The 27,859-nt window shown below is 39.9% G+C and overlaps 1 protein-coding gene across 5 annotated transcripts in view; it reads left to right on the forward strand.

The window, feature by feature from the left end:
* CCSER1 (coiled-coil serine rich protein 1) overlaps nucleotides 1-27,859 on the forward strand; it is a 706,782-nt gene that overhangs the window by 257,106 nt on the left and 421,817 nt on the right. For all 5 annotated transcript variants that reach the window (XM_035113300.2, XM_035113303.2, XM_035113302.2 and 2 more), the window contains exon 6: nucleotides 23,969-24,179. In XM_035113300.2, the coding sequence (XP_034969191.2) occupies nucleotides 23,969-24,179 (211 nt within the window). The remainder of the gene's footprint in view (nucleotides 1-23,968; nucleotides 24,180-27,859) is intronic.

A 27,859-nucleotide genomic window follows, 5' to 3' on the forward strand; every position in this document is an offset into this window, starting at 1 on the left:
CTCTCTTGCTTGATATAATCAATATTGTGGGTGTTTGGAGGAGGGGAAGAGAAATGAAACCCCTATGGATGTTATCCACAAGTATAATCCACTTTGTCTCTTTCTTTGCTTTCCACTCCACCAAATGCAGGAGGATTTAAAAAAAAAACCCACTTGGATGAGCAAGTACTCCACTTTAGTTTTATGTATTAATGGGACAGATTTGTTAGATTCTAAAAAAAAGTTTGTGGGACTTGAAGGTGACATTTATTAAATGATACCAGGTGTTCATAGGGTGAGCTCCTTTTTTCTTCTTCTAAGCCATTGGCTGGAAGCACGAGAGATGAATGACCTTGCCAAGGTTAGAGTTATTGATTCAGGCAGGTAATAAGGGTTTCAGCCACAGTCTCACTAACATTTGTTTCCATAGAAACAAGTCAGGCTTACTCTGCAAGTCAGATGAGATGATACTGACACTTTCAGGAAAGGAAAAGAGATAAAAGCTACACAAATCAGGATTTTTTTGGGGGGGGGAGGGGAGGGGTATAAATAATTCTTGGCATGGGGATGACTTTTGGAGTTTACATGGGACATGAAGGTCATGTAGGCAGACCTTGGCTTTTTATGCATTAGCATCCACCCAAACCACAATATATGCACTGTAAGAGATGTCTGCACACCACTGCAAGCAGCAGAGACTAGGAAATAACCTGATGTAGGCTAGAATTTCCTGTGCAGAGCAACAAGTGACTTAGTTAAGCAGAAGACGGTCTGGAGGGGGGCAACATGAGAGCAGGCCTTTTCTGTGGTGGCTCCCCGTTTGTGGAATGCTCCCCCAGGGAGGCTCACCTTCAATATATCTCTTTAGGTGCAAGGCAAAAAACATTCCTCTCCTCCCAGGCCTTTGGCTAATTATATGGCCTTTACTGTGTGTGATGATGGGTACTGTTTTTATTTGTTACTATGTTTTATATCTTTGTGTTTTTATATTGAAAACTGTTCTGTGATCTTTTGATGAAAGGTGTTATAGAAATTTAAAATAAATGAATGAATAAATAAATAGCTAAATAAATATGAAGAGGCGGCTGGATCAGGCCATTGACCCATCTAGTGTCTTGTTCTCACAGGACAGATTCACAATATACATGTAAAGCACATTTGACATACATGGCTTCTTCCAAAGACTCTTGGGAATCACAGTTCAAGAGTGTTCTTTGATTGGCAAGCTGCAGTGCCTGAGAGTCTTTGGGAGTAATCATGTGCTTTAAATGTGCATTGAATGCTCTTTAAGTGAATGGTCTGTTTCTGCCCACAGTGGCCATCCAGATGCCTATTGGAAGCTCGAACGCAGTACCTGAGTAGAAGACAAACCAAATGCCTTAAGCAAGTGGTCCAAGCAATAGGCATTGGGCAAGTGGCGACACAGAAAACTAGACTATGGGAAGGATATAGTGTAAAGTAAGAGAAAAGGAATTCTTTGGGCTTAGCGTGTCAAAATTTAGAAATATTGGCAGTAGCTATTTACAGAAGGTGGGCCACTGATTATTACTTATAGGCAAATCAGAATTTTTTGCCCTCATAAGTATTGCAGTTGACGTTGCAAACCATGACTTAACATGAACAAGCAAACACACAGGTTCCTGGAGTGACGATTGTGGATGCAGCACTTTTCCTCTGGTTGTGTCACAGTTAAGCCCCAGTCTATTTAAGTGTTATGTTAGACCCTCCAAGTGTCCCTATTTTCCAGAGACGTCCCTAGTTTAGAGAAGCTGTCCCGGTTTCTGATTGATACTGGAATGTCCCACTTTTCCTTAGGATGTCCCTAATTTCATTGGAGAAATGTTGGAGGGTATGAAGTTATTCAACCCCCGAGCTGTCTGAAGGCAATCCTATAGAGGAAAGATTTGTTCATGTTTAATGTTTTATTATGTTTTTATATATGTTGGTAGCTCCCCAGAGTGGCTGGGGCAACCCAGTAAGATGTGTGGTATATAAATAGTGAAATTATCATTATGAAATGGGACGTCCATATTTTCATTGGAGAAATGTTGGAGGGTATGTTATGTTTGAAATTGGGTTCATGATTTGCCTTGCTCCAAAGAAACCATCAGCAGTAAACCAAGACCAAAACCTTGATTGTCTGGAGTGAAAAACTATAGTTCTAGGTTCAGATGTAACACCGAACCAGACCCTAGCTTAACTCTGGGTAGAGTGGCCGCAGCAGAAAGGTGCATCGTGGCCACTATTTTCACGCTGCACACCTGTATGTTTGCTGATTTGCACTAAGCCATTGCAAAAACACATTCAGATTTCAAGGCCTGAGTTTGGGTTGTTTCACGTTGGGTAATTCAGAATCTTCAAGTGCTGTAATAGCTTCACATAATAAGATGCCTCAGATTGCTGGCAAATGACAAACTGGGAAGAACGGGCAAGAAGGATTGCATTTATCTGAAGAATTCCTTGGGGGTGATCTCAAACAGAACTCTGATTTTATTCGGCTTGATTTTTCCCCCTGAATGTTCTTTTGAACCACATTGAGAGGGGATCTCTAAACAGACATTTCTTATGTGCTAATGAGTTTGCTTAAAGTGAACTGCTCATAAGGCAATAGTTGGCTCATTTCAGCACAGCTTCTTGTGGGGAAGGAAAGTCCAAGAACAATTTTATTTTGCTCACATAGTTCTTGTTTTTCAAAGAGAGAAAAGTAGATGGTAAGCTCTTGTATGCTATTAATTCTCCTCCTTTGTATTCAGTGATGCAGGAACCTCAAGGGAAGGCATTTCAGCCAAAGCATTAAAAGTTACAGGAAAACAGGTGTCTTCAGTACACCAGTTATATCTTCTGATCGTTATCACTTTCCTTGGCCATCTCATTTTCGGATTTAGTTGAACACTTGTGTAGCTCTAACTCAGTCAGTGATCTGGGACTTGAAACCACTGCTCTTTAATTTGCTCACATCATCCTATTCAGCCATCTCCCGTGCAATCATTTAGGACTTTGTTGCTTTCCAGTGCTGCGTTGCCCAGAAAGCAACTGTGATATCTTTTGTTGAATGCTGGACATTTTCTGAGGAGAACAGCAGAAAAAAATGTCTGTCAACAATTGCTGTCCTTTATGGGAATACTGATTTATTAGTCTTTTAATACTTGGATGTGAGCTGCAATTTCTTTGTGGGTATACTCTGTCTAGCAGTCAGGAGGACCATGATCTTAAATGAGACTTAGCACTACTGTGGAAATATTGAGAAGAGTTGAGTTTAATGGATATCATACAATTACAGATGTGTTCATATCATCAGCACACCTGTCTTTGTGTGTGTGTGTGTGTGTGTGTGTGTGTGTGTGTGTGTGTGTGTTTGCTTGCTTGCTTGCTTGCTTGCTTGCTTGCTTGCTTGCATGTGTGGGTGTTACAGGCAGCAGAGGTCTGGAGGAAATTATAGGGTCACAAACTGTTTTAGGTTCTAAAACTAAATAAATGTCTATATTTCTTCAGTTGCCCACACCACCATAGAATTGTGGTGTTTTAATTTTTGGCAGTAGCAAATTAGTAATCCATTCTATTTTTTAGAATAGGTGTACCACTTAAGCTAGTGAACTATTACAAGTATATATCTCTGGCCTCTGCATACCTCTCTTCTTCCAGCTGCTTTGATGGTGGGAGTTGTAGTCCAATAGGGTCTGCAAAGCCACAGATTCTCCACCTGTGGAGTAGACAATACATGGAGAAATAGTCTAACTGCACAGCTTTATTAATTCATTAATTGTATTATTTGCATTTGTCTGCCACTTCTCAGCAACATCCAACAATTAGGTTTAAATCAGTAAATTAAGGCAGCAAATATAAAACCAATGCAGTCTAAAAATCCCAGGAGAAACATGTGAATGAAAGCTCCACAACCACTCACATAAAACACACCCACACCCTAAGATGAACTAAAAATGGACTGGCTGCCATGAAAACACAGATTAGTAGTGATATAACAAATATTCAGACGCTAAGTGGCCTGCATAAAATTTGATGAGATACAAGATGTCAAAAGACCCGAGATGATAACAACAAGGACAACAGCAAACTTTCTTGACTTGGTGCTGAAAGCAGATTTATGTAGGCACTATCACCATAAAGAGAATCCCCACCAAAACCCATATTGCAGGGGAGGGCAACCTGTGATCTCCCACATGTCCAGGAGTCAGAGATGATTGAATTGTTGAGGAACATCTGGAGGCCCTTGAGAGGGCTGCTGATGTACTACCCATGGCCCTACGGCAGGCATCCCCAAACTTCGGCCCTCTAGATGTTTTGGACTACAATTCCCATCACCCCTGACCACTGGTCCTGTTACCTAGGGATCATGGGAGTTGTAGGCCAAAACATCTGGAGGGCCGCAGTTTGGGGATGCCTGCCCTACGGTGTCCATAATCTGTTGACAGGGTTGGGCTGTTTGTAGCCTGTATGTGTCAAAGGTTACTCATCTGGCACAGATGGTTTTAAGCTGTGTGCTCATTCCCTGTAGTTATTCTAGAGTTGGGCACACCATTTATGCATTCCTTTCATCAACTGAATTTTACTGCATAAAGGTTGTGGAATTAAAATGTATAACATGCTTCCATTTTAAATGCATTGCTTTCAGAGAAGAATAGTTAGAACTGATCTACAGCATTACTAAGTCATCTTTATCCATTCTCTTTTGGATTTATATTGTTATGCAGCTGACGGTATGTCTGTGTTGAGTAAATGTTCTTACTTTTTCATTGTTATGAATTTGAGAAAATTATACTTCCTGATATGTAGCATAAATGATTTCTTATTACTTTTATTCTTGGAGCACTGTGCCTCATTTCCCATCAAACCAACTGCGTGGATATGCTGCAAAGGTGGCGGGGAGGGAGGGGAACACATTGCGGAGTTAAAAAAAAGAATTCTAATTTGATGGTTCATTTCCTGAAATTATTATGTGTCTCGGAGGTAATAATGATCAGTGGTGTATGCATTGCTTGTTCAGGAGCGAGACAGGGGGCATCTTAAGATGTGTGGGTTAATATGCTGCTCAAACAGATAAACTCAGTCATAATGCAAAAAGTATCATGACTGACATTCTTTATACCAGGCAAGGTAGAGAACCTGATCACACAGCATAGTTTCAGAACAGACATTTTGTTGGCAGATAGAAAAGCCCTGGCCACAAAGGCATAGCTGTCTCACGCTGCAATCCTAACTTACGTTTACTCAGAAGAACATCCTATTGAATTTAATTGTTTTTGATGCAAACGGACAGCAATATTCCTGAATTTCCGTAGCAAACTCATTCCGTCCACCAGTTGTTCTTTCCCTGGCAGGTTTCATTTTCTGGTATCTGTATTCTGTATTCTCTGGATCCAATCAATCTTGAAATGACATTGGATTATATGAACCTTGCCGAGTGCTTATGGACATGATCCTTAAAGTAAACTGAAAAGCTTGCTCAAACCAGAGAAGTAGATGCTCTTCATACTGATCAGCAGAATTCAGAATTTTGGAAGTAATGCATGTGTGGATTTCACCATGCCATGTTCAGTTCACTGAGGCTTGGGGTGGGACAGGGGCAGTGTTAAAAAAAATACCTATGTGCCTGGTGAAGCTGCCACGTTAGGGCACGTGCCCAAACTCAGCATACGTGTGCTGCTGGTGTAGCAAAATGTTTGAAAGACTGAGCCATGAATGCAAGAAATCCCCAGTTCAAATCTTGCCCATAGCACTGGTGCCTGCAATCCCCTTCTTTGGTGGAACCAGGTTTCTACCTGCCCCACACCCGATGATATCTACGATATCAGGTATAAGACAGGTCAGCATGGCTTGGCCAAAATGACCTATTGGGCCAAATGGGGAGGCCTAGCAAGCCTAACTAGGCAAGGCAGAGAGCCCCCATCCCTGTGCTAGAAGATGCAAAGCACTCTGTTAAAGCCAAAATTGCCTCTTGTAGTAAATGAAGCTGGCCTTAGTCTTCTCATAATTTCATTTTACACCCAAATGCAGTCTTAGTATGAAAACAAATCTCTAGTCAGCCCCCCACTGTTCCCTCTTCCTTTGTGAAGAATTGTGCTCTCTTTTTAGCCTTGTGAGGTCCTCTAGCATACAATGTTGAACAGACAATTTTCATGCTGCAGGAGGTGGAGAGAATAGGGTCCCTCAATTTGAATTTCGAACTTGCATCCTTTATTCAGGGGAGTGTGTTTGGCATATTTTTCCACAGGGAGCAAACTGAACCACATTGGCTTTATATTAATCCATTAAGAAACACACCTTGATGGGCTCTTTGATATTTATTGTATAGAGTGGAATGAATGAAGTTGAACATTTTATTGCTGCTATTTTTATTATAGTTACGCTGAACTCTGCTTAAAAAAATGCAGAGGGATAGAAGTAGGCTGTGGGAATTGCTCTAACAAGCCTAGGAACCCTTTCTATTGAGCAGTAGGAAATGACGTTTGCAACACTGGTTTGGAAGATGTTTATAAAACCGAAGGCTCGTGGAGTTCCAAACGCAGAGGCTATATTGTATGTTAAAACATTAGCCTAAAGGTAATTCAAAGCATTTATTGGATTTTTCACATTCATCAATACTCCTTTGGATACTTAACAAGTCGAGAATCACATAATTGTTCACGTTGGCAGCAGTTCTCCTTATAAGCCTTGCCTACTCACCCCCACCCCCTGGGTGAGGCAAGCATAAATGAGGCAGGCAAGAGTGAGAATGAGGCAAGCATAAATGACAGAAAAGTACAGTGTGCTTAGTTTCTAAAAGTGGTTAAATCTTGAAATAGTTGAGCTCAGATGGCCATCACAGTGAAATATAGAAGGTTCCTGAGGCTGCTGTTTGTTTGTTTGTTTGTTTGCTCATTCATATGAGATAAAGTCTACTTCATATTTCTACTTCCCATGTACCACTCAATGTGGCTTACAACAATTTAAAAGCATGTTGCAATTAACATTTATTTAAATACAGAAATTACGCAAAAAAATACATAAATAATATAAAGCAACACTGAAAGAGAGAAACTAAAAGACTGATGGAATAAAAATGTAATTGTCAGTTAGCGAAAGACATCCAGAGAGGGAGCCATAATGCTTCATGGGGGCAGGGTGTTTTATAGTATTGGCGTAGTCATTCAAAAGACCTGTGTCTTGTCATCAAAAACTGTATCTTCATTAGTGGGGGGGGGTCTCACCTTCTGATATTCATTCCTCATGCATCTTAGACCTAAGCCATTTAGAGTTTTAATATGGCCCCATGATTCCTGTGCTAAAACAAAAACAACCATCACCCACCCATAATTGTGGGAAAATTAAATGATGCAACTTATCTACATTGTGCAGATTTATGTCACCTTTTATTCATTCTGCTGTCTGTAGTGCTGGAATGGGATAATATCTGCTCACCTGGGGCTGCGGGTGGGTGGCGTTTACTGCATAACGTGGCCACAGCTGGTCGGGGGAGCCCACTATCTTCCTGTGGGAGGAGATGGTCACCTGGGGCATTAAAGGCCACAGTGCAGCAGCTGCATGGCCAATCAGGCAAGGGCATATGGGCTGCACCCAGCCCACCTCTGGCCTATTTAAGGGCATGGCCAGGTGTAGGACTTTTTAGAGGTAAGGCCTCTTCATCCATATATCCTGGATGTTATTCATTCTATTGTCCATAGTCATGGAAACAGATAAAGTCCTGGACTTACGTGCCAAAGTCCTTCCCTGACAGCACCACTGAGTAGAGAGATTTATGTATATTCATGTTGTGTGGAGTTTTTTTTTAAAAAAATAAATAAATAAAAATAATCTTATAATAATGAAGCAAGGAACAAGTAGGTTCTGTATTCCCCTCTTCCCTCATTTGGCACTTAATATACTGCACATGGGAAGAATCTGAGTGTTCAGTGGCTTCTCCCAGTTGTTCCTTTTTTAAAAGCTGTCATGGTCTGTGTTAGATGCAGTTAAGTTGCTTGTACTGTAAATTTCATTTCTGTTCCTCTTATCGATTGTCTTTTCATTGAGTGCTTTGTCTTTTCCCCTTTCCCTTTTTTAATGGCACTGTGAGGGGTTTCTTTTTTTTATTTATTTCAACTTCCACGCTCCAGTTCATTTTGAGAAGCCTGTTTTCCTGTTTATTTGTCTTTGCTTTCCAGTGATTAATTTTAGAAGGAAGCAGCTGTGAATAGTAAATTGGCAATACAGAGTGGCTCTGGGGCTTTGGCAGTTGGTAGGATTTTCAAAGTGTGGAAATAACAGGTGTCTCATGTCATCACAGGTTTGGAAAGAAGTTCTAAAGCAAAACAAAACAAAAGCAGCTACCCTGCATTATTTCTCATTTTTTTCATACTCAGAGGCAACAGTTAATGAGTTATAGTGCTGTGGACATCTGCATATAGATGACCTCCAGCTCCAAATGTAATGCATTGATTACATTTCCCTCTCAGGAACACATGGTGTTTCTTCCCATTTTGTTCTCACAGCAAGCATATGTGGTAGATTAGGCTGAGCTATTGTAACCAAGGTTAAGCAATGAACTTCAGGGGTGTGTGGATATCTGAATCTAGGTCTCTCTACAGTCCAAACTCACCACTCTATCCATCACATAATAAATGAAAACTAGCCTTTGGACTACAGATTCCCTAGTAGTGTTCATTCTGCATGAGGAAGGACTGTAGCTCAGTAGAGCACCTGCTTTGCCTGCAGAAGGTCCCAGGTTCAAACTCTGGCATTTCCAGGTAGAGCTGCCTAACACCCTGGAGAGCCACTGCCAATCAGTGTGTAGACAATTAAGCTGGGTGAACCAATGGTCTGATTCAGGGCTTATCCATACTTCTTTTGTCCTGTTGTTTTCCCCCAGGAAAAACCGCCCTTTAGTGCTCATCGGAGCAGTCGGCAATTCAGGTTTCTCCTGGATGCCATTTGTTCCGATCTATCACTAAAGAATGGGCTTTCCCTTGGAAAGGAGCAGGGCAAGGAGAAAACCGCTCAGACCTATGCTTTCTAGGAATGCCACAAGCAGGGACCCTCAGTATAACGTGGTTTCCTATGCTCCTGTGTACAAATATATAATTAATAATGCAATAACAAAGGTTTGTGTGGCACATGAATTGCAGTAACTGCCCTCACTTTAAATAATAATAATTGGCATCATCTATCATGGTATATACCATAGACTGTCAAATGTAGATCCATGCGTTTTCTGTAGTCTGTGCCCTTAAGGGGTGATAGTGTGACGACTTATCTTTCTGCTACTCCCGGTAGGATCAAGGGAGCTTATATAAATCTCTGCTCTTGGAGATTTATGAGCTAAGCAATCTTCATCTTTGATAAATGATTCAACCCTTCTGTTTTGAGTTGAAAGAACAACTGGAGTGAAAGGCAGTTCTTTCTTTCTTTCTTTCTTTTAAAAATCACAGTTGCGCTAAATGTTATCAAAGCTCAGTACTTTCCCATAAATAGACTGTCAATTTCTAAATTTCAGAAATATTGAGATATATTTCCATAATCAGTGATGAACCTGAATGCTGTTCGTGTCTCCAGATGGCAAGGTGGAATGCTGCATACCCAATGGCATATATTTTGCAGGGAAGCAGATTTCTCAGAGAGTACTAGTGTATCCTATATAATAAAGTGCAAATGTCTTTGCGTCCAGTCCCTGTGTCCGTGGGATTGCGCTACTGCGCATGTGCCCCATGGACAGCCATTGGGACTTGGAGCGCAGAGACTTCGGACGGGATAAACCAGGACTGTGAGAGAGATTAGCTTGCATATACACAACCGTACCCCCCCCCAAAAAAAGTGTGCGGCTTCCCCTTGCCTCTGCTGCACTATGGAAGGATCTTTCTCTTTCCTCCTGGTTTCTTCTCTGTTAGAGGGGAAGGAGCGGAGGCAGGCGGGTGCCAGCGAAAGGGAAAGGGAGGGTAGGCGGGTGTGAATAGAGAGTGTGCGCAAGCCGCGAGTGATGCAGCTGCTGGGCTGAAGGATCGTTTAGCCGTTACTGAGGGGCGAGAGCAGGGGGGCGGGCGCACCCGCGGGGGAAGGGGGAATTAGTCCCTGGAAGTGTGTGTGTAATTTTTTTGGGGGGGGGGTTGGAAGGCCTTCTGCAACTGGGACCAGCGAGGAGAGAGAGAGAGAGAGAGAGAGAGGAGTAGAAAAAAAGAGGGTGGAAAATGGGGAGGGAGAGAGGAAGCTGAGGAGGCAGCTGGCTGGGGTGGGGGGCAGGGAAGGGACTGAGTGAGGGGCTGAGGTGGTGGCGGTGGGTGAGTCACTGGGGGGAACCCCACTAATTAATTCTAGCACCCGTTAATTTAACGGGCTTCATGATACAAGTTAGTATGATATTATATGATAAACACAGTACAATATGATGTGGGAGTACACTAGCCACTGCAGTTGGTTTTTATTGTAATTGAGATAATTGGAATTCAAACAATTTAACTGCAGGAATTCTGCCTCACTTACTCCATGGATTGTGCCCCCATCAGAAGATAAAATAACTTCTTTTGGTCAGAGTATTTGAGGAGATTCTGTAAGCTTCATAGAATGGTTGAGGCAGCCCCCCCCTCTCTTTACTGGAAGAATGTTCCAAGAAGTTCAAAATCTTACACAAGCTCTTAAGTAGTAATGGATGGGTGAAAAGTATCCTCCCTCACCCTGGGCACTTTTTATCTCTAATTGGATATTACCTGTTCATAATCTCAGATCTCAAATTCTGCCTCTCACCTTTGGAAGTTAATAGATGGATCTTTGTTTTATAGATTTCTTTTATATAAATAAGATGATGTACACTCATAAGCACTTGAGAACTGTGGAGGTCATTGCCTTTTCATAAATTAGATATACTGTAGGTCTAAGAGCTGAACTAAAAAGTATAACATCATAAGAACAATGTTTATTATTCAAGCAATGCAACTAGTTGATACCTTTTAATCCCATTAGCAACTTCCCTCATAGGAAAAAACACAAGGCTTGAAGCTCTTATTTTTACGTCATTTTTGGACTGATCAATTGAGATGATGCTTCCTTCTCTCCTAATCAGATCATTTAAAATCTGTCAATGTCTTCAGTGGAGTATCTTGGGGTAGCAGGATTGGTGTTTTTAGGATTTTAAATAAAACATCAATACTTTCCTTCCAGACTATGTGGCATCAAGATAATAAAAAAGGTTGAATTAATTTGCTATTTGCAATATCACTTTCATCATCTATCCACAAAGCAGGTGCAAAACAGTATACTGTATTTAATATATTTGACAGCCTTATCTTAAGATTTGAACTTTCTCCCTTAGTGGCAAATGTCTCTCACAGAATTCGTCATTCGTTGGGGGCTGACCTCCTCTTGGGGAACTGATAGCAGAATAGGATTTTTATCATTTCCCCCCTCTTTGTGTAGCGCCAGACTTTGGCATCCTTGGTTTTTGTTTCAGAGACAATTGAATACAGATTGGGATCAGTGTTTATGGCAACAAGTATGAGGGAAAACCTTCCCCTTTGCTTCTAGGCAGCTTCTGTTATCTGGTTTGAAATGTCGAGTATTCTTCAGTGAGCTAAAAGTGAGAGCAAGAGATAACATTTATGGTGACATAAAGATGGAGCCAGATATTTGCACCAAGGACATTGTTTCCTCCATATTCTGTTTGGTGATTTTAATGAAATATCTCCTAAAACGATCGTGGAAATATATCTCTAAATATAGTATTGTTATGCATTGCATATTAATATTGCAGTTTCAAGGGCAAGATTCAGGCTGTTTTTACACAGCGGTTCTTGTACCTATTGTGTTTTTAATGAGAGTATGAAAGTTACATTGGTCAGAATGTACATTTGCATTATTCAGCCTGCTGCCTCTTCACAGTCTCTTTTGCATTAGCAACATGGCAGGTTAAAGCAGAGTAAGAAGAAAACAGTGCTTCGCAGGCTGGTGTGCTTCAGAAAGAAATAATAAAAATATGATTTCTAAAACAGGCAGAAAAATCATTAAGTCGTCCACCAAGACCCTCAGCAATTTTCAAGTGGTTCATGGGGAAAGGAAAGTTTGGGTACTACCAATTTAGAATATTCTTCTTCACAGTAATCTTCTATAAATTAGAAGAGTCTGAAAACATTCAAAAAGCCTAAACACCACCAGCGCTACCCCTCCCCCCTCCCCCACTCCAGCTTGTTTTTTCTAGGTATTGTAAAATATCATCATTATGCTCTGGCCCTGGGTAATTGTGTAATATGAGAACAAAGCAATTAGGTTAATTTACACACTTAATTAGTTTATTGCTTTTTTTTGTCCCCTAACATCTTTGCTGAAAATTAAGCTTTGATTTCATTAATTAATAAGCATGTGCACATTTTGCAACACCTGTCTGAAAGAAATGCTCAGAAACAAATAGGACAGGGTTTCATTTCCCACTCTAAAATCATTCCATACAAAGAATGATACCATACTACTTTTTTTCAAATCCACTTGGACCAGGTTGGTGCAACCTTCAATGAACAGCTCACTTTATTTCCAAGTTGTGCAGTGAGAAATGGGTTATCTTTTTCATTGCACAGCATGGAAATGTAGTGATCCGCTCATGGAGGAAAAGAGCAGGCTGCCTCATGGACAGCTTGGCAGCAGGATTGAGCAGGACTCAGGCGTGCTCTGTCTTCCTCTCTCCTGAGCCATAATCTCTTATCAGAATCACAATCTCTCGATTTCAAATTTATCAAAAAGTTCATAGCTGTTGCTGAAGGAAATCAAGTGGGGCAGGCTGTGAAAAGGGCTGGAGGTTCCCAATCCCTGAGTTAGATGTTTCTCCTCATTGCTTGTTTTTTATTGATTAGTGGTACTTATGATTTAGAAATTCTGCAAGAAAACAGAATAGGCCATTGTATTTTAGCTACCCATTTGTAAGAACTCGATTGCATAGTGTGACTGCACTTTGGAACTCCTTCACAGTATTCTTTTCGACACATACTAAAAACATTATTGTTTTAACAAAGCTACCCAGATGCTTTGAAATGCTGGTGCAAATTTTAATCAGTTTTAGTCTTTTAACTCCTTGTATGTTTTAATGTACTGTATTTTTTCTGATTTTATGGTTTAATCTTTTTGTAAAATGCTTTGAGGTTTTGTTTTTTAAACAACCACCACCACAACAAAGTGGTGTATACATTTTATGAAACAATAAATGAAGTTATTATTTATATGCCACCCATCTGACAGGGTTGCCCCAGCTACTCTGTACGTCTTCCAGCAAAAGATAAAAACACAATAAAGCATCAAACACTAAAGGCTGCAGATTTTGGAGGGTCCTTGAGCAAAAACTCTCCACTGGCCTCCTTTCTTCAGTGAGCCTTCCTCTTCACTGCAGCATGTCCAGGGAGCTCTTATTTATGGTCCTCTTGCTGAGCTGGAGACCCTCAAGAAGTGCCTGACCATGGCTGACCCTTAATGCTAGTTCTGTGCATCATCTGAAGCTATCACATCTGCAATGGATGAGACACAGAACTAGTTGTCTGTCTGTTCATCATACATTTAAGTGGGGTAATGCTTATTGACTGGTAAGGAATCCAGGTCTAATCTTCATGATTTATTACAAATTTAGCTTTTAATTGCTACCAAAAAGTAGCTCTTTGTGAGTTCTCTACCCCCCCCAAAAAAATATATAATCCAGGTGTATGCAAGCATTACTTCAAAGCAAGGGGACTTTAAAGAGAGCTGTTCAATGTGCCATTGCATGTGGATCAGCTCACAGAATGAGACAGTGGAAATGGTTGCAATATTATTTGAAGTTAAAAAAAAAAAGTGGGGTTGAGCAGCAGCTAATCGGGATAATGGGTGACTGCAAATGGTTATGAAAGAAGCTGCAAAATAGTAGAAGACAAGTTTTTTTGTGGACCTTTTTGCATCTTTGAAATGGTAGTTTTTGCATTTAAACATTGCACATCATAAAAATTTGATGCACCACTACGAAGAACACCCTGCAAGACAGTTTGTCTGTAATGTCAGCATTGTTGACACTTCAGACAGGAACATTCCTATTGTCATTCATGCTGCTTCCTCTGCTCTTTAAACTTTCTGAATCCCTAGTTGTTCATTCATCATTTTGTCAGCTGCTTGCTCCAGAATGTGCCCTCTGACCCTTTGTGGGTGGGCGGGCACATCTCCTCTGGACTAACTTGGGCTACACTCCGCAACAGCCCTGCAAGGACAATGATGGTGATGTTTTGGCAGAAGGTTTAATGATTTGACATTACAGACAACCTGTCTTTCGTGGTGTTCTGTGAAGGGTTGCACCACATTTTAGTGATGCTTGATCTTTCTTTCTTTCTTTCTTTCTTTCTTTCTTTCTTTCTTTCTTTCTTTCTTTCTTTCTTAATGTGGAGGTGACCATTTCCAAAGCATGAGGAAAGATCCTTAGCAAAAATTCTTTTAGCAGAAAGCTTTCCCTGTCATTCTGTTCTGAAATACAGTAAATTCACAATTCTTATGGATTTTCAGATATCCGAGATGCTGTTAGGTTTGTGAACAGCAGTTTGTATTTGTGTATTTTTAAAATTAATGTAAAGTGGGAAGTTTTGGGGAAGTATAATAGCTTAGTGGTGGAGCACATGCTCTGCAAATATAATGTTTGATTTTCATTTTTTAAACCTGCGGTGTGTAACCTCTGACCCTCTAGAAGTGTTAAAAACTGAGATATGAAAGCTAGGAGCTAAATGACACCTTAAATTTAGCTTATGGGCACAACAACAGAATATCTAGGGACATGTTTTTATAACAACAATACAAAGATGAAAATTAATGAACTTTAGCTAAAATATTATGTTCATTTTGCACATGGTCTAGTCCTTCCCCTGCCCATATTCTTAAGACGGTGTCTTCTGCAGTCTGCAGAGAGTAGCTGGTAGTGGGGAGGCAGAAAAAGGTCCTCCTCTCCTTCCACTTTGTAGTTTTAATCTGAAATCTTAAGTGCAGTACTGCGACCAGAGGTCAGAAACTGCTCACGCTAATGAAATTCTGTCGCAAAATGTGCCTAGAACAATGAGAGTTTCAAACACCGCCCTCTAGATGCTGCTGGACTACAACTCCCATCATCCCTGGCCATTGACCATGTTGAATAGGATTGATGGGAGGGCTACAGATTTTCCATCACTGTTGAAGTATTTTAGGTTGCAGGGCGGGGAAAGATCTGTGCTTGAGACCTTGTAGAGGCTGCTGACAGTCAGGGTGAACAGCATTGAGCTAGGTGGACCAACGGCCTTTACTGGATACATACAGTTACCTATGTCCAAAGCCTCAGCTACACTGTAGGAAAATAGGAAATGCATACAGTATATTCCATTTTTGATACTGTATCAATGTTAGGAGAGTTTACTTTATAAAAAGGTTATACATAACTTGTGCTTCTCCATATAACATTTATTTCCATCTTCCCTCTCCCAAAGCTAGAAAAGATCAACTAAACAATGTCTTTTAAAAAAAATCAGTTTATCTGAATTAGATTTTGGTCTGTCTCTTGGTCCCTTCCAGCTCCACAATTATATGATTATATGATTCTTGGGAGTGACACACAGTCCTAGATTCTGTCCCCCCCCCCCCCAATAAAAAAGTCTTACTGAGATATTCTCAAGCAGGCCTCCTTCATTTTTCCAGGTCTTTCAAACTCAAAGGCTACCTTTTTAGTCTATATTGCATTTGTGCCAGTCTGAAGTCCTTTGTGCGATATTTATTATCTATCCACAGGTGCCCTGTAAATATTGCTTCCTTCAAAGTATATCTGGGTGGCAATTAATAGTTATACTACAGGAGCCAGTTTGAAGGGAAGGGAATTTGACATGTAGCAATATAGGCAACAAAACCTGTTGGGTTTTATTAATAGTGTCAAAACCCCATGTTTTGCTAGCTGTTTTATTTAGCAAAATATGGCATACATTATGCAAATTCAGATGCTTATTGATAGGACTGCATGTTTCCTGCATGCTTTGTTAAATAATAATCAAAGACTAATGCAAACTATGAAGTTGCTCCATTGGGGGAGAGAGCTAGGTTTCAATCTTTTGAAAAGGAATTGAAAAGTTAGCTGTATTTTATGTCTTCAAATCCATTAATGCTCCTCTTTAACTGACCATAAAACAGGACTTCACATAAAAGCTCTTTTAACAATAATATTATCTTCTTACTTTTTTATACGATCATGAAATAGGATGGTTTTTATAGATGCAGTTTTCTTCCTCACTGATTAATCAAATTATGGATGTGAGGAATCTTCAGCTATTAGACACAACTCTTCTACAGTGAAACCTGTCCCTTTTATTTTTACTGACTTTTCCATTCCATTGTCTCAGTTATTCATAAAAAAAACCCTCACATGATGTCTTGGATATTTTTGAGGGTGTGAACAGGAATTTCCACCCAAGTGCAGATTCTACCCTTCACTTTAAATGGGTTGCACATTTGGGCTGTAATCTTGCACTCACAAGTAAGTAAATCTCATTGAACTCATTGGAACTTACTTCTGAATAAATAAAATATCATTGCAGTACCTATTGGGTTAGGCTAGGCTAGGTTAATTAAATTTATATATTGCATCCTACTACAAAACATCCTGAAGCTTTTTTTTAATACCAGAGTAAAGGTACAGTAATAATAATACATAAGCATGTTCACAATCTTGTCAGAATGCAAAGCATTTGGTTGCTAGTGCTGCTCAAATGCCTTGGAAAACAACAAGAGAAACCAATCTGTGGATTAGATTTTTGTTGTCAGTGGAATGTACATTGAATGAGCACCCTCATTTTTTACTTCCACTCATAGAAGTGTTTGTGCATCCAGTTGTTAACAATCCCTCCGTAATAGAAAGTAAATTGGATAGAAATGGATAAAAAGTGGATTTAGGATAGGGAGACATGAGTCAGTCAATTTTGGTCAGTTTCACTTTTACCCGTTTTCAATCATGTTTGTTCCATCCCATTTTGTGTAATAATGCAAGCACAATTAGAATTGTATTCAAATTATATTACAAGCATTTCTTCCCTAAATATGGATGTTATATGCATTTCTCTGTTTCTATTCATATCTCCCTAAATATTCATGTGGTACACATGATAAATATACAGTTTTGTATGCAGGGGTGTGTGTGTGTGTGTATTTCAAATGATAACTGCATTTGGATACATGCATTAGTCTGGGAACTGTGAATTAGGTCAGTTCTGCTTTGAAATGCAGACTCAATTTGGGATAACCAGTGGAAATACAATATCCATGGTGGAAAATGAACCATGCTGGAAATAGTTTATTTTACCTCTTGAGTGAAGTACGGTAAAGGGCTGAAATAACTTGGGCCTATTTACACAGAAATATGTGCCACTGAAGTCACTGCCAATTCAGATTACTTTACCTGTTGATGAAAAGCAAACTGAATTGAAAGAGAATCATCAATCTCTGGCAAGACCAAGAGCTCCTGACATTACCTCTTTTCTGACCCTGAGTAAGCAACCCAGTTTTTATTTTTTTGTTGGATAGAATTCATTGTCATCAGAGGTAAGGCAAGTGGTGTCCATTTCTCCAGTTTAGGAAGGGTTTTTTTGGAGCTTCAGCAGTGAAGCAGATCAGACCAAGAACTTATATAATTGCTGGAGGCTCCATCTGTTACTGGCTCGCAGACAGGCCTTGATTCAGGTGGGTACCTACATTTACTTCCCCTGCCTCCCAAAAAGCCATGTGCAGTTGGCTGAGCATTTTGCTAGTGACCAAAAAACCTTCTTCTGGATTACCATCAACCCTGATCTTCTTGCCCTAGGGAGAGAAATTAATTATTTCTATACAATTTTACACACACATTTTACTTACCAAGCAAAACCAAATTATATTAATTTAACCAAAATAGCTTTTGAATTCCCAAGTCATATCACAATTTTAGCATCCCTCATTTTTGAAGTTTGAAAGTTGAAAAATTCAACACACACTAACAATTCAACAGTTCCTCAAAGTTGTTGGCAGTCCAGCAATGTTTTTGAGGGCCCTGTTCCCCCTGTTTCTCCTCCAAAGAGAACCCAGGTTTCAGGCTTGCTCAGGACTGATCTCTGGCAGCCTCTTTGGATGTGGTGCCCATTTATGGAATTTCCTCTGCAGTGAAATAAGTTTGTGGCACCAAAATTAATGTTTTGGCATCAAGCTATTTAATGGATTGTTATTTTATTATGTTTGTCCTGTAACCATATAAACGAAATAAATAAATAAATAAATAATGTGTAGAAAGAGAAACATGAGAGCTTCCAAATAACCAAGATAGTCAGCAAGAATTGATGGGTGAAACAGTGAAATTTATTCTAAACAGGAGCAGTTATTTCAGAACAAACATGTTAGCGTGAAAACCAGAAACCCCAAACTCTGAATCGGACAAACCAGAGCATGGTTTACTTTCTGCCATGGGAGACTCAAAGGTGGATTTGGATGCTGAAAAATGGGAAGGAGTAGAAAGTGGACGACTTGCATTGCTTGTTGTTTGTGTTTCTTGGTAACGATTACAGAATTGGAAAACGCAACACACACACATGCCTCTTTTCGTGAGATGCATGTTCCTACTTTTGGAATCATTCGTCTTGATGTGTCCTTGCTGTTCATTCCTGTTCTTTGGTTTTATGGATTTTTCTACTCCATCCATTCAATTGCTAAGCAAGCCTAGGCATTTCTTTCAGCCTGTATATTCCTTCGGACAAATGTTTTCCCAGGTTTTTCTCTCTAGCAACGGATCCACTTAATTAATTTCTGGTCTGTGTTTTAAATCGGACCACGAAAAGGTCATTGCAGCACTTAGAGTCTAGAAATAGAGTCTAGACTTAGAGTGTAGAAAATGTGTGTGGACATTTTAATTAATGCAGTGGACACCGTTAAAACAATAGACTTTAGTTCCATGGATGTATTGAAAGAATACTTAAACAGATTAGGACCAAGTAGAAGGTTTTTTTAAAAAAAGAACAAAATGTTCCATATCACAATCTGATTAGAGCAAGAATGGCCAACAAGTTGCCCCACTGAATACAAGTTGCTGGGATTCAGAAGTGGGGAAAGTGCTGTTGCGCTCAGTTCTTGCTTATGAGCAACTGGGTGGCCACTGTGAGAACAGGATGCTGGACTAGATGGGCCTGATCCAGCAGGTCTCTTCTTATTTACCCAGCCTTCTTGTCTGCAACCAGTATTCTGGGCTGAGTTCTTTGTCATCTAGGCTTCTTCTGATGGGTGAGGAAATAGGACTCTTCCAACTCACACATGCTGGAACAATTTTCTGCTTCTACTTCAATACGATGAAAGTCAGATCAACCAGTATAGTGTTGGTATTCAAGATGGTTGGAAATGGAAAGAATTGAAGTACTGGAAAGCTGGAACTGTGGAGTGCAGAAAGTTTTCTGTTATGCTCAATTTAAAGTTGTTTCATCAAGGCCTTTAAGAATGTATAATGTGGAAATTCTTCCAACTGTTTGCACATTTCTTTCCTCATGCAAAGTATTTGATTGCAAGCTTCAAAGTATTTGATTGCAGGAGGATTTCATTAATGGGTGGAAAACTGCACAACAATTTATAAGCAACCCTTGCTTGGGCCATTATAGAGTGTATGTTTGTGTGCAGTGTGTGCACATGCATGCAGGCATATTCTTCTTTTTTTAACCTGATTTTCCTCTCAGAGGTGACTTTGAAAAGTCACAGCATGAAAATTGGCAATAAATAATGCTCAGTGCTAAAAGCTGTAAAATGTCAAATAACATGCACCTTACCCCATACTATGCATTTTAATCATCCAGCCTGTCTGTCATACACATTTTCAAAGTATTAGCCCTTAACAAAAAGGGAAGTGTGGAGAGCTGGGAAAGCTGATACACAAGGCAGTTAGACTTGGTTATTTGGACTTGGCTTGATTTAACTCCATTGACTTCAGTCAGTGGGATGAAATCACCATAATTGAACTTGAATTGGTTTCTGGATCAGAATGTAAATTGGCTTAACTCAAATTTAGTATTATGGAAATCCAAAGACCTGCAAGGGAGAATGAGGGAAGAGGATTCCACAGTAAAAGATGTGAGGTTTGTTGATAGTGTAATATCCATTAAAAATAATAATAATCACATAACTGGACCCATTCTAGCAACATTTTTTTTGTGGGGTTGTAGTGGTGGCTTGGTAAATGTGAAGCCCTTGTAGGGTGGGGGAGATTTGTGCCATGGTGTAAAATCAGTATAATAAGTGTAATATAATTATAAGTGTAATCCTATACAGACTTGCTAGGAAATAAACCCCACTAAACTCAGTGACCCTTTCTTCTGACTAAACATGAAGATGTTTGCACTGGATAGTTAGGGAGTTGTGTCTGTCTAGAGAATGAGACTGCAAACTACTGCCCTTCCTCATTGCAAACATGGAAGACTCTGACTTCAGACAGCCCTTGCCCACAGAGAACACTGTACTTGTATGAATCACTTGGAATCACACCATGCTCATATAAAGAACCAGTAGAAGTGTGGGAAAGAGAACTTTTCTCATTGGAACAATCAGAACTGACTGAAATAAATTACTCATGGATGATTAAAAACCTGGACCCAGACACTGGCATACTGCAATTAAAGTGTTGCAAATTGAAATTCTTCATTCAACCCATGACAGCCAACCTGTATGCAACTTGTTGATTTGCACTGCCACTTTAGAATGCTGTAGAGTCTCCTAATTGGCTATTTGCAGCCATTCTTAACCCCACAGATGTCTTACTTAGGCATCTTTTTTGTGGCTCAGTCACAGAGTTAATCTGCAGACATATGCCACTCAAATTCAAGAATCGCAAGGTTTAGAACAGTGCAGTATTTTCTGTGAAGATTGGTTTTGTGGATCACCTTGCTGTGGTGCATAATTTTAGAAAAGAAAATTAGACTGCCATCATGAGGGCAGGGCCTCTGTCTGATTTTACCTTGTGCAGCCCTTTGATTTGAAAGCTCTTTGGAAATAATAAATATGCTTCTTATTAAGTTGTTGGTTCGGGATTTTATCATCAGGTTACTGTTTAGGATTCACTGCAGTATTCCGAATCTAACTAAGATTTTGTCTAAAGTTCTGTTTGAGAATGAACATCTCTGACATAATGCCCACTGTGGCCTTTTGATCTGCTGGTAGAGCTTTTCTGAGGCAGACTGTTTTGCTTGTCTCTTACTTGCTAAGCTGGTGTCAAGAAGTGAAGGCACTAGGAGCCCATTGTTTGTACTCCAGCTGATTCTCCTGTGGCTTTGTTGCAAGCCCTGTTGATGAGAACTAAGAAGATTAAACTAAGTAATCTTTGAATCTTGGTGTCAATGAAGTTTAAATTCTCATAAACTGTCAAACCTCATAAATATGAGGATCAGTAAGAAGGAAATAAAAATCTAGAAAGAGTGGCTTACGTATTTACCTATACACACACACACCAATGTGTAACCGTATGCATCTGGTTAGGATGCATGAGAATATGTGCTTGGCAAGAGGTCATGGGTGATTGTGCTATGAATTAACCTAAAGAGCAGAAACAGATAGTCTACTTCATGCAGCTCTTGATGGGATGAGGGGTATAGGGAGAGGAAGAGAATGGATCAGAAATACAATATAGGGTGGCCATCTGTCTTACTTTACAGAAGAGAGTCCTCTAGTTGAACTGCTGTCCAAAGAACCTCAAGAAGGGAAAACAGGGTCCTTGAACTTGCCTATCAGTAGTCACCCCCGTGGAAAGCAGTGAGCAAGAACACAGGTCACCTTACTGAGAATCATATAATCACAGAATTGCAATGCAGGGATAAGCAGTTGTTCCATACCGGGATCAAACCTGCAAGTTATCAGCACCACACTCTACCTTGTCTTAGTCTTCCCTGCTATGGTGAGATGTCTGGTTTGTTTTTTTAAAAAAAAACAAAAAACCAAACCAAAACAAAACACTATTAGTATATATGCATGTAACTTGGCATGTGCAAATATGTGCCCACTTTTGTTCTATAGTTATTAGATATTTCATTTGCTTATGGAACCAGTGGTAGGCATTGCCCCACCCCTGCTCAAAACATAAAATGTGGAACCACAGTAGTAAGGAAATACTGTACAACTGATGACAAACAATTAAGCTTCACCGACACAAATATTTTCAGATTATTTTGTGTTTAATCTTCTTAGTTCGTATCAACTGTACTTGCAACACTACCTTAGTATAATAAGAGTTTCATAGTGTGATTAATATCCATGCTCTTGAGGATCATGCTGGGGTGGGGTGGGGAATGTGCAGCTAAAGATTGAATGAGGGACATTTCAATAAATCCTTGTACATACTTTACCTCTAAACTGCTGATAGAAAACCAGCACTTATTTAACATTATTATGGTTACAGGTAGGTAGCCGTGTTGGTCTGGGTCGAAGTAAAATAAAAAAAATTCCTTCAGTAGCACCTTAAAGACCAACTAAGTTTTTATTTTGGTATGAGCTTTCGTGTGCATGCACACTTCTTCAGAAAGAAGAAAGAAAGAAAGAAAGAAAGAAAGAAAGAAAGAAAGAAAGAAAGAAAGAAAGAAGAAGTGTGCATGCACACGAAAGCTCATACCAAAATAAAAACTTAGTTGGTCTTTAAGGTGCTACTGAAGGAATTTTTTTAACATTATTATAACATTTATATCCCACTTTTCCTCCTTCGTGTTCAAGATGCCATACATAGTTGTCCTTCTCCCATTTCTCTCTCACACAATAACTTAAACTCTTGTCATGCTTTTTGTCCTTAAAACTCAACACCACTCAAGTATTCCTCTCTTCTTGTCCATGGCTTAAATGTTTACTTTTAAGGACTCAAAGTATAGAGATATCTTTTAGAGTGCATAAATGAATTATGTTGTGCTCTTTGAAGACAGATCCAAGTTCAAACAAATTGAACTGGTATCTTCTCTAGGTCTTTCACATCTCCTTGAACAAAACTTTTCACTGCACTGATGTTTCATCTTATCAGGTAATAGAGCTTGCTTTACTTTAAATAATTGGTCTTAAAATAGGGTCACAGGCAACCTACATTTGGTCACACCAGGGGACACCACCTAATATTTTATTTTGTACTTTATGAGGAAGGATGTTATAAAGTAGGATGATAGAGGGCTTAGGTAGAGATTGGGAGGGCAAAGAAAGACATATATAATAAAAGAAGAAAAGAAAAGCGGCTGTTATATTCTGTTTTATCTTGACTTGAACATATTCCCCTTTGTTGGCCTTCCATTAGGCAATGTTTTACTGTAACTGGGAGCCGGCCCACCCTTGTGGTGGGCTGAAAAAGCCTCCTCAGGCAATGGAAGCACAAGAGGTGGTGCCCCACCTGCCCCTGCTGCCAGAAAGCCCCAAGAGGAAGGTGTTCTGGCATGTGGCCTTGCCACTTATCTTCCTTGCCCCTTGCAGGACACCCCCTGCCTCTTTCCAGCTTTGGCAAAAGGGTGGGGTGCCAGTGTTCAGCATTGCTTGCTCACCTTTCCTACTCCTAAGGTAGGGGAGATGAGCAACAAGACCTTGCAAAATGTCTCCTCTCACTGTGTTTTGGTGAGAGGGGGCTGTTCTGCTGGCAAGGGAAGTGGTGGGTTGGGTCTAGTGTTGTGGGAGGGGAGATGGGGCTGGTGGTGTAGTGGTTAAGAGCGGTAGACTCATAATCTGGGGAACCGGGTTTGCTTCTCTGCTCCTCCACATGCAGCTGCTGGGTGACCTTGGGCTAGTCACACTTCTCTGAAGTCTCTCAGCCCCACTCACCTCACAGAGTTGCTTTTTTTTTTTTTGCAAGCCTGCTAGCAGAGTTTTTTGTGGTTAATCTTGTTATATACTGACAGCACTTTAGTTTTTATTTAGATGCTTAAGACATTAAGATGGTGTAGCAGGTTGGGTAACCGGTGATCTCAGATATGAAAAAATGAAGCTAACTGATTTAAATTATGACATTCTCTCCTGAAAACATTACTATTACAGCTAATGATCTTAAATTATATCTTGACAGGAATCTTTCTCTGAAGTTGTCAAAGGAAGTGGATCGAGGAGAATCGAGGTGCCCTCGTGTCAGCCAACTGGCTAGCAGCCCATCTGTGGAGTGGCCTTTTGCAGCCATCGAAGATGGTGGAGGGATGGAGTCTTTGCCCTTCCGACTGATGATGCAAGACTGTACATCTGTCAAAACATTACTTCTGAAAATGAAAAGGGTTCTCCAAGAGGTAAGAGTTTAAATGACTGAAGGAAAGGGAAAGGAAATTGGGAGAGGGGTTAAGATTGGATAGGAATTTAAGGAGAGATTAACTGGTAAATAAAGTCTAATGGAAGCAGGCTGACTTGACTGACAATGTTCCCTGGCCACATGGAACATTCATTGTACATTACTGTTCGTCACAAGGCAAAGCAGTCATCTGATCACTGAGCCATGCCACTAGATTGATATCCATCTGGCTCTGATGTGGCATTGTTTTTAAACAGTCTATCAAAGAGCTTGAAATAGATCTAGCCACTCATAAGAGCAATTGGTGAGCTTTGTTGCAACAATTGGAAACTATTGTGTGAAAGAGATGGTGTCTTGTTTCAGCCATATGGTTAATGTTATTTGTATGAACCTACTTGTGCCTCTTCTCTCCATGTGGCCAAAAGATCTGCTTCTGTTTTGTACTACGCACAGTTTCTTGTTTCTTCTCAATCAAGGATGACAGTCACCCATGGTTTATCCAAACTAGCCAGAATCAGAAACCACAGATGAATCTTGAGTTGTTCAGTCATACCATAGTTCAAATTCACTGCATTTTTGTTTCAGTTTGGACAAAACAACAAACTGTTATGAAAGTGGATGCTTCCAAACCCTTCCTTACGTCATGCCAGAGGAAGACAGAGAAGGTTGGGGGGAGTAAACAAGCTTAGTTTAGTTCATGCAGAACTAAGCTTTCATTTAATATACAGCTGATAGGAAATCTCTTTCTACAGAGGTAGATAGCTGTGTCACAAATTAAAGTCAACACTTGATATTGCAGTTATTGTCAGTACACCCTGTTCAGCCCACGTCTTAAGCATGTGCATGGGCTAGGCGACTGGAGCACCTTCACTGACCTTCCAATCATAGGAACGTAGACACAGCATTCCTGGAGAACAGGTCCTGGTGCAATGAACTCACATCTGCTCATTGTGAGCACCGAAACTCAGCAGGGTAACAGAAGCGAAGCTGTGGAGGTTTTGAAGTATACCCTATTTATTTCTAACAGTCACTACAAAACACTACAGACATACATGAGAAGAGCAGTTCCCATGCAGCCATCTTATCTCTACATAGATAAGAACGAAAAACTTTTCAGGCAAGAGACGGAAGAACCAAAGAGCGGCTTCCGCCCCTCCTTTCTCATAACATGAGAGCAAAACATAAGATCAGGCGATTCTTGCAATGGGAGGGGTGAAATGCCAACAGTTATTACATGATGAACATGCAGATATTGAAACAGTTTATATTGTGGATTTCCCCTCCATTATTCATATTTTACAGAGCATGGAGAAATTACTTTTATAAAGTTTCCTAAGATGATGTGAAGTGGGTGTCTAAATTCTGCTTTGGAGTGTTTAATCTTATTCTGACTATATGAGTTCAGAAACAACTCAGTTTTTCAAAATTAAAACAAAAGTAGAACCAATATCTAATGCTTTGTGTGGATGTTATCAAAAGAGTCTCAATACTTGCATGGTTGTATCAGGATAGTAGCAGAAGGAGAGTTAAAGGAGGACACAGACATTATGCTGCCAGAAAGCTATGAGAAAGGACACTAGTGCTCCAGTTCTACAACACAGCAGGTGGTTTGTTTTTGTTTTTTGCCACCATAGCTTACTCATGATCAAGAGTATATTCATAAACATGAGGGCTAGTATTATAAAAAGAGAGGCTCTCTAGATTCTGAACATGATCATAGATTCAACAAGATCAAGGGAGCTTCCCAATAGCCAGACAGGTGTTTATTGCGGGACTGGTGTTCCTCATTTATGCAAGTTTTTCACAGCATCCATTTGACATCATTATCATTAGAATGCCAGCCTGTATTTTGCCTCCATTTAATATTGATTTACCCTTTCCTGAGGAAAATCCTATATATATATATAAAGAATCAAAAGCACCTCTTGCCACCTACCCGTTTGCAATATCAAAACCGCCTGTTTACCATATTGAACTCCTGTCCAGAAGCACCTCAACAGCTCTTTATTTTGGTGATAAGATTTGGCATTTTCTATGAAAGGAGCTTTAAGAGATTGGTACATCTCTCTGTCAGCTCAACAAATATCACAAATGACTGGCAAATTAAGAGGCAGTTATCAATTTATTAAATCTCTCCAGGTTTCTTTAGCTAACCAAGTTTGTAATTAACCAGTATAGTGTTACTGATTTATTCAACGCCTGCATTTATAGTAGTCACTTCTTTTTTTAATCAAGTAATTCATTCTGGAAATGGGTAATTCCTTCATTACATGCTGCTTTAACATGCATTGAGTGTGAATTTTACATAAATAAAATAATAATAATAATAATAATAATAATAATAATAATAATAAGGCATCAGATTCTGATAGTAGTGTAGAAACATACCTTTGGCAGTCAGTTTATTTCTTTTTAATGTTTGTCTCCCATTTACAAACCAAACAATTTGCCAATATATAGTTCACTATTGTGGCTGATGAATGATGATTGTGAAGATTTTGGGGTGGGCTGCAGTATCAACCTTTTTGATACTGCAGACATTCCTTGTGGAAGTTAAAGATCTTCCAGCAGAATTCAAACTATTGTAATGGTTTGTGCTACTTGTTTTTTCTGCCAGGCAAAACTGTCTGAACAAAATATCTATTAAAAGAGACTTAGCTGTGGGTGCATTACAGTGCCTGCACCAGCAATTACTTCTTCATGAACTGCCCCAGGCAAGTGAATATGACCACAGAATCGATCCACAGGGGTAAAAATAAACCCAAATATGAAACTCTCTTTCAAATCTGCTGCCCATCTCCTTGTAGTCTACTGGAACTTTGTTGGTAAGAAGTGAGGATGAACTAGATGAAGTGATGTCTTGCACAATCCTTTGCATGCTTACTCAGGAGTAAGTTCCACTGTGTTCAAGGAGGCTTCGGCCCTGAAAAGTGTGCATAGCATTGCAGTTTTAACTGAGTATGTGAGCTATAAGATAAAGGAGAAGCAGTTGTGTGTTTGAAGGAGTGAGAAACGAGAACATCCTTGTCATCACCCCATCCTGAAGATACCAAGACTTTAATGGGTGCAGTGCAGGGTTTTTGTCGTGCTCACCTTCCTTTTGAGGTAACCCTGGGGTCCACAAAAATGTCCTTTGTCCATACAACAGTCAGAAAAGATGCATAGGCAGTAAAACATTGCTTAGTTACAAAAAGTAAAAGTCTCTAAATTATTGGTATAGAAAAATACTAGTTTCAGACTCTGTTCTGGTCTGAAATGAAAAAGGCTGGTTAAAGCCATGTCTTGGAACAACCAGCTGTGAGCTCTTTACATACTGAAATACACATACACATGGAGAGAGAGAGAAATAACAAAGTGGTGGCCCATTTCCTCACAAAGTTTGAAGTCATGACATTGGCTAAGCCTGACAGGACAACTTAGTCTATGGTTTATTCTCTCCATGCACAAATTAGATTCAAGCATGCTACAGTTATATGATGCTGGAACCCACACCTTTAAGCATGGTTAAACCTAATAGGGGACATGCATGGAGAATTAAAGCTTGAGAGTAGCAGGTTGAAAGAGAACGAAACAGCAACATCTGCCTGCTAAATGCCAGGCTCACACCTGGGTCTTAACTTCTGCTCCAGCCCCTTTGACATATATTTAAAGGTAGAAAGCATAATGATGTAGGTTTTTGCC

Source organism: Zootoca vivipara, chromosome 9 (genome assembly GCF_963506605.1).
Source record: "Zootoca vivipara chromosome 9, rZooViv1.1, whole genome shotgun sequence".
Lineage (NCBI taxonomy): Eukaryota > Metazoa > Chordata > Lepidosauria > Squamata > Lacertidae > Zootoca > Zootoca vivipara.